The sequence below is a fragment of the Falco punctatus genome (assembly GCF_963210335.1).
Source record: "Falco punctatus genome assembly, chromosome: 7".
NCBI classification, from domain to species: domain Eukaryota; kingdom Metazoa; phylum Chordata; class Aves; order Falconiformes; family Falconidae; genus Falco; species Falco punctatus.
Genome location: NC_137587.1, coordinates 55,268,801 through 55,280,978, shown reverse-complemented (window position 1 = coordinate 55,280,978; position 12,178 = coordinate 55,268,801). Strand labels below are relative to the sequence as shown.

At 39.0% G+C, this 12,178-nt stretch overlaps 1 protein-coding gene across 1 annotated transcript in view; it reads right to left on the bottom strand.

The window, feature by feature from the left end:
• Positions 1-12,178, bottom strand: part of PRTG (protogenin) — an 87,941-nt gene that overhangs the window by 42,736 nt on the left and 33,027 nt on the right. Inside the window, exons 3-8 of the mRNA XM_080396579.1 lie at positions 7,889-8,033; positions 6,782-6,915; positions 6,325-6,462; positions 5,006-5,164; positions 4,223-4,382; positions 3,216-3,463 (exon numbers count right to left, since the gene is read on the bottom strand). Of these exons, the coding sequence (XP_080252705.1) occupies positions 3,216-3,463; positions 4,223-4,382; positions 5,006-5,164; positions 6,325-6,462; positions 6,782-6,915; positions 7,889-8,033 (984 nt within the window). The remainder of the gene's footprint in view (positions 1-3,215; positions 3,464-4,222; positions 4,383-5,005; positions 5,165-6,324; positions 6,463-6,781; positions 6,916-7,888; positions 8,034-12,178) is intronic.

The following is a 12,178-nucleotide window of genomic DNA, read 5'->3' as shown; positions in this document are numbered from 1 at the left end:
TAGAGGAAGGCTATAAAGTGGAATAAGCATGGTGAAAGCTGCTGTGTTAATGAACAATTCACACCAAGTGCATGTCAACTTAATCAAAACTCTGTAAGAGCCAGCTCCTCCTCTTCACAACTGATTTTATAAACAAAAAAGAAGGCAAATTCCACCATTAAGTTTTCCCACATTTATGAATTAACTTGATAGCATTTTAATTAGACAAGATTACGAGCATCTCACAACAGACTAGTTAATGGCTTGTTAATTAGGAATTGCAAGGCACGATTTCTGACCTGCTAAACAAGATCCTTGAGCTCAAATTAAAAGGACTTGTTCTCTCATTGAATGGATTGCTAGGCCTCATGCAGAGGCCCTAATGAAACAGCCATAATAGAGAACAAGGCTGGCCTTCCACCACAATCAGTGTTCCCTTTGTGCCTTTTCTAAATCACTAACAAGGAATTAACACACTCCAACATGCATGCTCATCAGACCCTTATTCTTCTTGCTACTATGACCCCGATTTGAATGTAAAATATTCTGCTTAAAGAAACAAAAAATCACAAAAAAACCACCTGTTAGTTTCTTCAACTAACTCGATTAAAACACTAACTTTTCTTTTTTTCTTTTTTTTTTTTTTTTTTTTTTTTTGTAAAGTAGGGAAGAGGACCTGAACCTGTTTTTACAGTGAAACATCAGAATACTCAAGTTGTGAAACTAAACAATGAGTGATAGTATCTTTTGTATTCAAAGTACTAGCTACCACATTGTGAGGTCTACAGAAAAAATAACTTTACAAAACTGCATATGATTAGCGTATTATCCAGCTTTCCTTTCTGTTTAAGGTTTATGGAATCATTAGCACGACTTAGGAGACTTAGCAAGCACTGTTTTTCTTTAGGAATAAAATGTTCTTTACTCACATTGACAAATGTGGTTCCTAACTAAAACAAGAGGGCAATACATGAATGTAAATGTATTAAGTAAAAAGTTACACATGAGAAGCTTAAAGCAAGGAAGGTATACTTCTAGTTAAGTCAGATACATCAGAGATAATTTTTAATCTTCATTAGGGTCTGAAACAGTGTGTGAGGGCAGACTGGGGAAAGGCAGGTTGAAAGGAATAATGAAAGCAATAAACTCATACAAACTATTTACATTAATGCATAATTATCCAGAATTCTTACAGAGTAAATAAGGTGTTGACGTCAGAAGCCTATGTTAGCACCTCTACGTACCTGGAATAGTGTGAATGTCATCAAACGATTTTCCTTAATATTTACTTTTCTTTAAATATAGTTGCTTCTAAATTTACATTAGAGAGATGGCTGATGCGATACTTTCTACAAAGGCATTTTCTAGGTTTTTAATAACGCCTCTGACACATGGGACACATCCTCAGAAAGATTTACCAACTATCACCTAGAACACAATTATTTTTACCAAAGTGCAGTCCACTAGCTATTGAAGCTCAACATTTTTTCTACGAAATGAGACAAAAGTGGTTCTATGCCCTCATGCAGATCTTCATGTACTACCCAATCATGCTACCAAGGAAAAAACGCATGCAGATCACCTACACTTTGATTCCTACCACTGTAATTACTCAACACAGCCCTCCCCATTTTCCCTGCTGTGGATTTCTTTACTAATGCAAAAGGATGCACAACAGCATTATATTAAGCAAACATCACGAACCAGTCTAGAAAGATGAAAAAATGAGCATCTGAGAAAGCAATTTCAAGTAAATCAGAGTTTTTTGTTTGTTTGGAGTTTGTTTTGGTTTTAAACCAATCTCATTTCACAAGATAGAGCCTTTGGATAAGCAAGCAAACAAAGCAGGGATTGCAAAACAATTTTGCAGAAAACACATTTCAGAAGATACCTCCTTTCACTACTGTGCAAGAGTATTTCCTGCACAAATACACACTTCCCTAAGGACAGTTTTCCAGTTTTCTTTGAAGTAATCGGGTCTCTGCTCTCCACACTGGCACCGGACATACAATTACCCAGATAACTTATCTAGTGTGACTTTATTCATATTAGCTTTAAGAGGGGGTTGTGAGCACAATACCTCAGTGACTGAAAGTGTAGGGGGTAACTTCCCGCACCTCTTGTCCTCATTATCTTTTAAAACTCTTTCCTTCCTTTCTTCAGACAAAATTCTCTTGTGTCCTGAAATATCCCATTTGCAAAAGCAAAAGCACTATTCCTGCATCAGTATTAGAGTAATTAAGCTGTCCTTCCTGTCCTCTGCCTCTGCTTAGCAGATGGCAGACTGGTATTCCACACAGAGCTGAGCATCTGCAGCCCTGTCCCTGAATAAACCACTTACTGAATAGAAATGGAAAACAAAATCACTCCTAGAAAACAGAGCCGCATCGCAACTTGGTTTAAGCCATGCAGCTAATAAATTTTCAAGTCGTTTGGCAATCACATCTCCTGCTTATGAAAAATGCCTGCTTTCCACCACCTTAAAGATCACATTAACAAAGCAATTACACAATACTAAGGGTTTTTTAAAGGTCTAGTTACTCATTTTTATTCCAACTATCCATTCCCTTTTATATAGGAATTTATGTATTGTTTCAGAGACAAGGATAAACCCATTCGTGGCTATTTCAGCATATTTTAGAGTTTGAGTATACTTTTCTTATTACAGGAGATCAAGGGGTGAAAGAAAAACGGATTTTACCATTCAGCCAATATTTGTTCTAGAAGAAGATTGGCTTAATTACAATGAAGTATCAATTATTCTACTCCAAAATACGTGCAAGCCAGTAAAGTCACAACAATTTGGGGATCTGGACAAGAGTTGTCTCTGGTGAAAAGTTCAACTCTGTAAGCCTCCAGGATTCTGTTGTATGTCCGTCCTTCCCTGCGAAGCACACATGTGGAATTGAGCAGGCAGAAGCTCCTGCTGAGGACAGGGGGAACCCAGACAGCAGTATGGAGGCCCCAGGTTTTAAAGTCCATTCCTAACTTCAAAATCTGCTCACTGGCACAATCAGACAAGGGTGTGTTGGAAGAACACTCAGTCCCACAAATGGGATGATGTGGCAAAAGCATTTTTCCCCAAGCGTGCCTGTTGTTTACCACATGCATTTATATGCTGGTATGCTCCAATGCAGCCCTGGTTATGAACCATCCAAATTCAACAGTCTTTGCAAGGACATTCAAGTTCTTACCACATACAAGTACTTAAATAGTATTTAAATCAAACCGCTTACCTTCTGCTTTCATGTAATGCACAGAGTATGCAATCACTTTGTCTGAATTATACAGTGGCCTCTCCCACGCCAGCAGGATTGCCGAGCTTGACATCGTTTCAGCGTGGACATTGTAAGGTGCACTGGGTCTGTCTTCTGACATAACTACAGTAAGCCTGGCCCTGGAGAGAATAGAGCCCTGGCTATTCTCTGCCATGCACTGATAAATGGCATCGTCTTCAGGGATGATCTGGTTAATCACCAATTTACTGAATCCAAAAGGAAGAAAAAGGGGGAAAAAAGCTCACATCTTGGATAAACTTAGCTCTAATAATGCAACAACAGTGTTCAAAAAACATGTAGATATGGTGCTTGGAGGCATGGTTTAGTGGTGGACTTGGCAGTCCTGGGTTAACAGTTGGACTTGATGATCTTAAAGGTCTCTTCCAACCTAAATGATTCTATGATTCTATCATCCATGAGTTTAGCATAATCGCCGTACGTGCCACAAATTCTTCTATTAGAAGTGGATGTGCAGCTGTGAAACTTAGCAACTTGAAGCGTTCCTCAAAACCTGCCACGTTTATGTTTATGCCTGCAAAGCCAGGCACAGTGAAAACAAACCTGTAAATCTATTCCCCATCTGCAAAAAGCAGAGCCTTAGGGTTGTAATTCCTTAACCAACTCTTTATACGAGCTCCTCACTCCACAGAAGTAGTGAAATAGAACCTCAAACAACTAGCACAATCCTGGTCTCTGCTACACTGCTGTAAATCTAGAGCAACTCTGTGGTGAAAGCCTTCAGTTCCCCCCCCCCAGGTAAGGCAGTGATCACAAAGGCTTTGCTGAGGATGTTAGGTATTGACTAATCTGCATTCCTTCTGCCAAGGAAACATCCAGAACCACATTTCATGTCAGATTTCGTGTTTACTTGAGTTATATCTTGCTTGGCTATATTTAGTGACTGGAATTTCATCCTTTGGAAATACATGACTGGCACAGCTCTCATATAGCAACTGTAATCATACCTGTTGTACATTTTTATTCTACCATTGGAGTGTATTCTCCTTCCATTTTTTAACCACGAAATTTTGGGGGCCGGATTTCCTTCTGCCTGACAAGCAAAACGAGCAGTACCAGCTCTAGGCCTTGTTAAACTTTCCGGCCATTCCACAAATGAAGGTGGAGCTACAGAAAAATAACAAGGAGGGGGGGGAAGAGAAAAAAAAATAAAAAACTAAGCCCCTACAAATGCAACAACAGCCAAAACAATAATAAATTTTCCACACACAAACCTCTCCCCTCAGGGCACTCAAATACATATACCCACACAGAAAGGATGTTCCATGTAAACAAAGTACATTTGTTTAAAGGTACATACTAGCTGCAGAGATAGCAACATTTCTACACATTTTTTGTTCATGCGTTTAGGATTATAAATAAATCAAACTCCAGCCTACGACATACTGCTCACGAAACATACATACATATGACATATTTTTACTTTGTTATGCAATTCTTTTCTGTGCTGAAAGCCTGTCTTCTCACAGCAAACACTGCACCTGGGCATCTCCAAGTGCAATTGAATTGCTAGTTTGTAACTCTGATGTTGAGTATCTCACACTTCTCAACTAAGCCAACAGACAGAAGGCACCAGCCACAGTTCTGTGAAACATTTCATCTCTGCAGTCCCTACAGCCCTTAGTGCACTACGCTCGAGATAAAAATTCAGCCCAGCACATAGCACTGGTCAAGACAGACAGGCAGACGTGGGATGTTGAAACACACTGTGGAAGTCAAAGCAGGCTCACCCAGCACAGTGAGAGTTGCCACTGCTACCGTGAAGTTTCGTGTGCCTGGAATAGTGGCTCGACAGGCATACACGCCTGCATGCTGCACCTTTACATCAGAGATCATGAGGTTCCCATTGCCAAGGACACGGGTATTGAAGACGTCAATGGACTTATGGTCTGTTTGAGAGAGCAGGAGAAGCATGGTTACAAGGCTGTTCAATGTAGCTACATAACTTATCTAAACAGGGTGGCCTAGGCAGTAAGGGTGTAGATTAGAGTCAGAAGTCAAAGCATACAAAGGGAAATCACTGATGAGCTTTCAGAGGTTTCCATTTTGCATTTGCTTTGCTTTTCACTAGTTAGCTAACCATGCAGATAGCTGGGTCTCATCAATTGGTAAATGGTTTATATATGAAATTCACCATCAAAGCTAAAAAATTAATGCCTTTTTCCCAGTTAGTGTCCCCCCAGTTGCCCTGGCACTATGACTCAGTTTGTCACTACCAATATCTACATCATCTTTACAAACAGAGATCATTTAGCACCCTCTGAATTATGCTGGGGATAAAATGAGTATATTTGATTACTGTATATTTTCTTCTATTTTCACAACAAATGCTCTATGACTGTTAGGTAACTTTTGTCTTACTTGTTTGTCTGCAAGTCAACCAGGAAAGATACGTTTATTTCTCACACTTTCAGAAATAAAAATGCAGGAAAACTTTTCATGATTTGCTTCCACAGGTACAGTCCTGACTTTCACATTTAAGTACACGTCAGAATAAAAACAGAGGTAGCTTTCATGGGAAAATGTGATGCACTGATAAATATTATTGTTATTATTGCATTCCCTCTCTTCTCCCCTTCCAGGCAGACTACTTGGGGTTTGACTATACCTATCTATAGTGCAAACAGCCCCTTAACACAAGGTCCAAACCACATTCACAGAGTGCATCTCGGAAGAAGGAGAAACATTCACAGGATTGTTTCGTAGGATACAACCACCCCAACCTGCCCTAACTCACTACTGATTCTAGTCTGAGTCACAGACCCCTGGATGTCACCACCCTACCCTGCACCTTGCCCACCCCGTGCTGGGGGCAGTGCAGGATTGACAGCAGAAGCAGGGAGTCCAAAGCCTCAGAAAACCTCAGGGCTTCTTAACAACAGTATGGCAACATGCAACTAAAAGCGTTTCACCTATCCTACCCTAACCTACTAATTGTTACTTACTACTCGAAGCCTCAGAACAGTAACCTAATTGCTGAAATCCTTTCTTTCCGGTTTCACTTCCTCTCCACAGGCTGAAGGTCATGTGCTGCAATTTTAAGACTTACCTAACCGGCTCCATGAGATGATTGGCTTTGGATTCCCTGTGGCTACACACTCCAGTATGACAGTTTGATGAAGAGATGCCGTAATGTTTTGAGGACCAGCTATTATAGATGGCTTGTGAAAAGGCTTCAAGTCTGAGGCTTTGGAGGGAAAAAAATATTTAAAAAAAACATCAAAGAAAGTGAGAACAAGTCACCAAAACCTCAATTAAATATGACACAAAATGTGATTTCTTTTTTAAAGGATCCTTAAAATTAAATTTACACTAAAGCCTTATTTCAGTAATTGTGGAAACTTACACTGAACAGTATTTTAGCCACAAGATACAAGCAAGCAAAATTATTATTTGGGCAAGTGGTTCAGGGGACAGTTACAGCTCTTCAAGGCATGTGTCTTTGCTATAATGTAAGAAAAGAATATAATGACATTAAAAAAAAAAATCTCATATGGTGCAAGTACCTGGAATAACACTCAGCACTGCCTCACTGCTTTTACGTCTATTGGCTATCGTTGTGGCAACACATCGGTAATTCCCAGCATCCTTCAGTTCAACTCCGTAGATCTGAAGAACTCCCGTAGGTAGAGCAGTTATCCTGTCACAGAAATAAAAAAAAAGAAATTTAAATAAACGTGCAACCTGTGAACACCATCATGGCATTAACTACTTGATTTACAGACAGCCATTGCTACACTGACCTGGGAACAGCACGCTGGAGACTCAAAAACATTATACATGACTCACGCCACATTTGTGAACTACAGGTGAGATTACCCCCAGCACCAGGATGAGAGCAGAGGAATTCACTTTCAACAAGCAGATCTTTCTCACCCTCAGAAGCAACCATCCCAACCTCTAGCCAACTACTGCATCCACACTATTCAGACTGGCTGATTTTTGGCCGCAATTTCTGATATACTGGCATAACTGGTGTACAGTTCCCAGAAACCCTCCCTATGGTTTGAATTTTCATGTTTCTCTTTTTACCTCCCTTTGCAAGCTACGTACCTTAGACATACAACAAAAGTTACATGTTGAGAAAGATGGAAGTACGTTCAAGAATACAATCGGGACAGGGAAAGAATCTAGCAGGGAGCAGGCTGCATGCTTCAAGTTAATAAATTCAAGAGAAGCCCCCCTGTGCAGAATTTCTCTAGTGTGAAATGTTTTAACTCAATTTTATGTACACATAATTCTGTATTGGCCCTCTAAAGAAAATCAGGTCCAGCATCAATTCTTCTGTGAAAGCAATCCTGCTAGTTCAAACCACCCCACAGCCAAAGTCCAATTATTCTGCATCCCACAGCAACTCCCATTCCCAAGGATGACTTGCATACAGAATCCACCAGTAAAAATTCATACGTCAGTGATTACTGTGTAGACAATAGCAGGTGATTCTGGTCTGCGCTCCTAACACTTATTTAAAGTTGATTAACTATTACTAGCTATTTTAGACATACTATACACATGGAACCTTTTTTATGCAAGCATTCAGATTTTCTTCTTGTAGCAGGCTCAAAATTATCACAGAAAATAAATTACATTCTAAAATGTCTAACTCTACATACCTGTCCATGACTAAAGGTAAAGTTGTTCGATTCACTTCCCATGTCACAGTGGCAGGAGGATTTGCTGTTATCTTACAGGCAAATCGAGCTACTCCACCTTCTTGGACCTCAGTTGAAAGTGGCTGGACTTCAAATGCAGAAATGGCTAAAAATAAGAGAACACAGAATTAAAAGGACTAAAGCAAGTAAAAATTCCTGGCTCCAGACCATAGATCAACTTGCAAAAATACCCAGAAATACTTCAAATAGTCCTCTTTTCTACATGCAAAGCAAAAGAAGATGAGTCTAATTACCTTATCAACTACACACAACAGCACAGTCTCATTGTTCAAAGGTTTACTTAAAATAACTTTGCTTTAACCTAATTCAGTATAATAATGTTTCAATGAATATGACATTCTCAAATAGAACTAAGCATACAAACTGACTGGCATGCAGCTGGCAAGCATATTAATTAACTAATGAAATTCATGTCAATTCAACTAGTTTAGGATTGGCCCCACTATGCTTAAAAAAAAATAAAAATTGACTGCAATAGAAAATTTCCAAAACAACATTAATTCCTGACAATCATATTTTAGTCTTTCAATAATACTCACTTTCGTAAAAGCACCTGCAGAGTTGCACAAGTTCATGTTTGATAAGAAAAGGGAATAAACCCAAAAAAGATCTTAATATAAGTTTAATCACTTAAAACCACTTCCATCCCAAGAGTCCGAGTGGTCACCAAGTAGATGCCTGACGCACACAGTGTCAATATAATTTTGAGCATGTACAACTTCAGGAGTTCACAGAATTGAGATAATCGAAGTGGCAGATCATTATATACCTTACAACTAACAGACACCTAAGAAATTGATCAGTAGTTGGATTTCTCAGAAAATAAAACCCAAAAGGGAAAGGAATGCAAGACTAATTGCTTATCTACTGCTACTTACAACAAAACTAACAGAAAGAACAACTCTTCAGAGGCAGCTCCTTTTGGGTAACTCAGAGAACAATTCCACACACATTTCCACCCCCTGTAACTGCAGAGGGAACCATCTCTGCATAAACTCAATGGTACTGATTTGTTGGGTTTTTTTAAAAAATCAGATTTCAAATAAATTTATACTCTTGTATAAATTATACAGAAACATGATTTCAATAGATAAATCAATATTAGTAAGTTACTCATCCCTTGACATTCAAGTTTTGTGTTCAAAGAATTCCTGTTTTACTTGTTTATTAATCGAAATGGGTTTCATCCTATTTACCATGTTCGCAATGCCCTTCTGCATAAAGACACATCCAGTACTGATGCACACGAAGCACTCTAATGAATGATCCTCCCCCTCGACATTTTAGTACTGTTGCATAGCATCAATAGATTGATATTGGAGTATGAAGGAGATACAACATTACCTGGTTGCTTTTTCCTCCATGCACAAATTTAATTCCTAACATGGGCCTAACTACATAGCTTAAAGATTCCTATTACTAGTATACCAATTTCACTTCCTAGATCAGGATAAATCCTTTTTTTTTTTTTTATTTGCACTGCGTTTCTGTAGTTGCATCAGCACTGCAGGAATGAGTGTTCCTAAATACACCAGCAGAGTGAACGTATTGCAGCTTTGTGAACAGACCTCCCGAAAAATGTGAATAACAAAACAACGGAACCACCTTGTACAGCAAAATCACCTGAAAGCCATTGTAGCTGCATGATGCAAACACCGTGGCCATCGGAAGCTAGGTCTGGCCCCTCAAACGTGATCCAGACTCCCAGGGCGCAAGCAGAGATGCTCCTGGTATCTGTTTTTATGACCAGTGGGTTCCCACAGCCCCAGCACACCCTGAAGTCTGTTCCCTACACACCTTCACCTCAGAGGGAACTACCCTCTCTCACCAGCAGAATTTAACCCAGTTCTCTACGTTCCACTTTTTGTTCTTTCTTTCACTTTTGAGCAGTACCAGGTTCAAGAACAAACAAGCAAAACAAATCCCACAACTTGCATAAAGACGTTACAACAGAAGTCTTACAATTAAAGCCTATGGGGGAGACAGGAAAAAAGGTCTCTTCTTAAACAGGTTTTCTTTCAATTGCTAAGAAATCATTAGAAGAATAAAAAAGAGACTTAATAGTTCTTTGCCTACCTACAGAAGTTCGACTTCACAGAACAGAAAGATTCAGTACAAGTCAAATAATCTGCACATAGCCTGGGTTGTTCCTATAACTCTAAACTTTCTGGATTTGCTTTCTGCTGCATTTGATTGCAACCTGACTCTCCTGTGGTTTTCCACCACGGAAGGGGCCGGGGTGGGCAGGAAGGCATCCAGGCTTGTCCGTCTTCCTCCCTTCCCTCCTTCTCCGTTCTAATTCCTCCCTACACTGATTACATGTGCTCACCTGGAGTCAGAATACTATATCCCTAGTGCTATTCTTAACAGATTTTCTAACAAGAAACACAGTGCTTTGCATTCGTCATTTATTTACTGAAAGTATGATGTAGCAAACCAGGCAAGTCTGCTTAGCTTTCACTATAAAATCTCTAGGAATGTAATAAAGGCATAGATAATAAGAACACCACAAATCAATGTAACATGAGTTTCAAAGCTATCACATAGCAAAGCTGCACCACACAGTGGCATAAGAAAGGACCATTTTAACAAGGGAAAAAGGTAATTATACAGTCTTATCAAAGCAAAGCTCTTACACACCTTTAAAAGTTTGATCTCCATAGGAACGATAAAATCACATCCAGAATTTTCTTATATTGGTACAATTATTTAAAGGGACAGAGTGAGACAACAGAAACAACAATATTTGGTTTTCATTTATGTATGTAAAAAAGTTATCTCCATGCATCCAGCACATCACAGCTGAAAATTAAAGACAGAAGTGAGACTCTCAAGAACTACAGAAGAAACTGAGGAAAATTAGTATTTCACGGAGCACAAAATGTCATCATGATAGCAAGCAGGAAAAGACTCAGCTATACTATTTAGAAAATCCAATGCAGGTTGTTAATCGAAGCTGATATTTAAAGAACATTTTGCCAGCTGTGCAGGAACAATGTATTTCCTCAGAAAATTAATCTTTAAAGATAGCAAAAGTCAGACGGAGAAATGCACAAAATCTTCAGAAAAACTCATTGACATCACTAAGCGTGGTTTTCAAAACAAAAAAATCCTGCTTATCTCCCATCTAAATTTATACATTGTTTATCAGTTTAGCTCAATACTTGCTCCTTCTGTATCTTGTTTCTTTACGCAAATCTCTGGTTTCTTCTTAATTCTGACTTTATTTGTTCCAGTAAAATCTGTTTTTACAAGTCTATTGCTGTCTCGTGAAACCTGACCTCTTTGTAACAGGCTTGTTTTCATGGCAAGCGCTGATACCAACTCAGAACCCCAAGAACAAGTCATTAAAGCAGTGCTGTTAAGAGGCCAGAGCTCTATAAAATGGATAAGAAACAAAGTCTCAAGAGACATACGTTGTTCCCAAAAACAACCCTGCAAAACGCAATAAATGTAAGTGCCTTTTTATTTGAGTTTTCCCCCTCTTCTCCAGGCTATTTAATCATTTTGTTCCCAGATTTATAGCCAAAAGAAAACAATTAATGCTACTCCAAGAAGCTGATGCTCCCACCCTTTTTAACTTGCAAGATACCAAACACTGCTTGCAGAAGAAGGAAACAATAGCTAGAAACTGTATTTACTTTTATAATTCCTGCAATTTATGTGACAGTAACATGTGCTTGTATAGTTACTTCTCAGTATGAATACCTTTGATGGCATAGTGCTGTCCAATAAACTTACCTATGCAGACAGAAGTCAGAGTTCAGTTCTGGTATGAGTTCCCTCATCTAGCATTGAAGCAAACACCCACAAGCTCAAAATCCAAATGATTACTTGCAGACACATGCTGATTAAATCTTACAGAAACACTGCTGGTGTCTCCTGCACCATACACAGAATAAATACCATCCTGAATGCATGCAAAAAAATATTATGCACCTAAACAGGTTTGCATAGATTTAACTATTAAAGTACGTAAAGCTCATGCAGCTCAACCTTCACACCTTTTGTTTGGTTTTTTAAATACAGCAGCAGTCCTTCACTCAATAAAAACAAAATAAAAGAGAGAGAAACAAACAAACAAAAAGGAAACACAACAAACCTACTTCATTCACTCCCGAAATGAAGTCCAGCAGCTCATTCAAACACAAGTCCAGGCAACTTGTTCCCTGACATGCTGCACTTTCTACTCACATGCTTTGTGTCATTAAGTGAATTTCTGAATGAGCT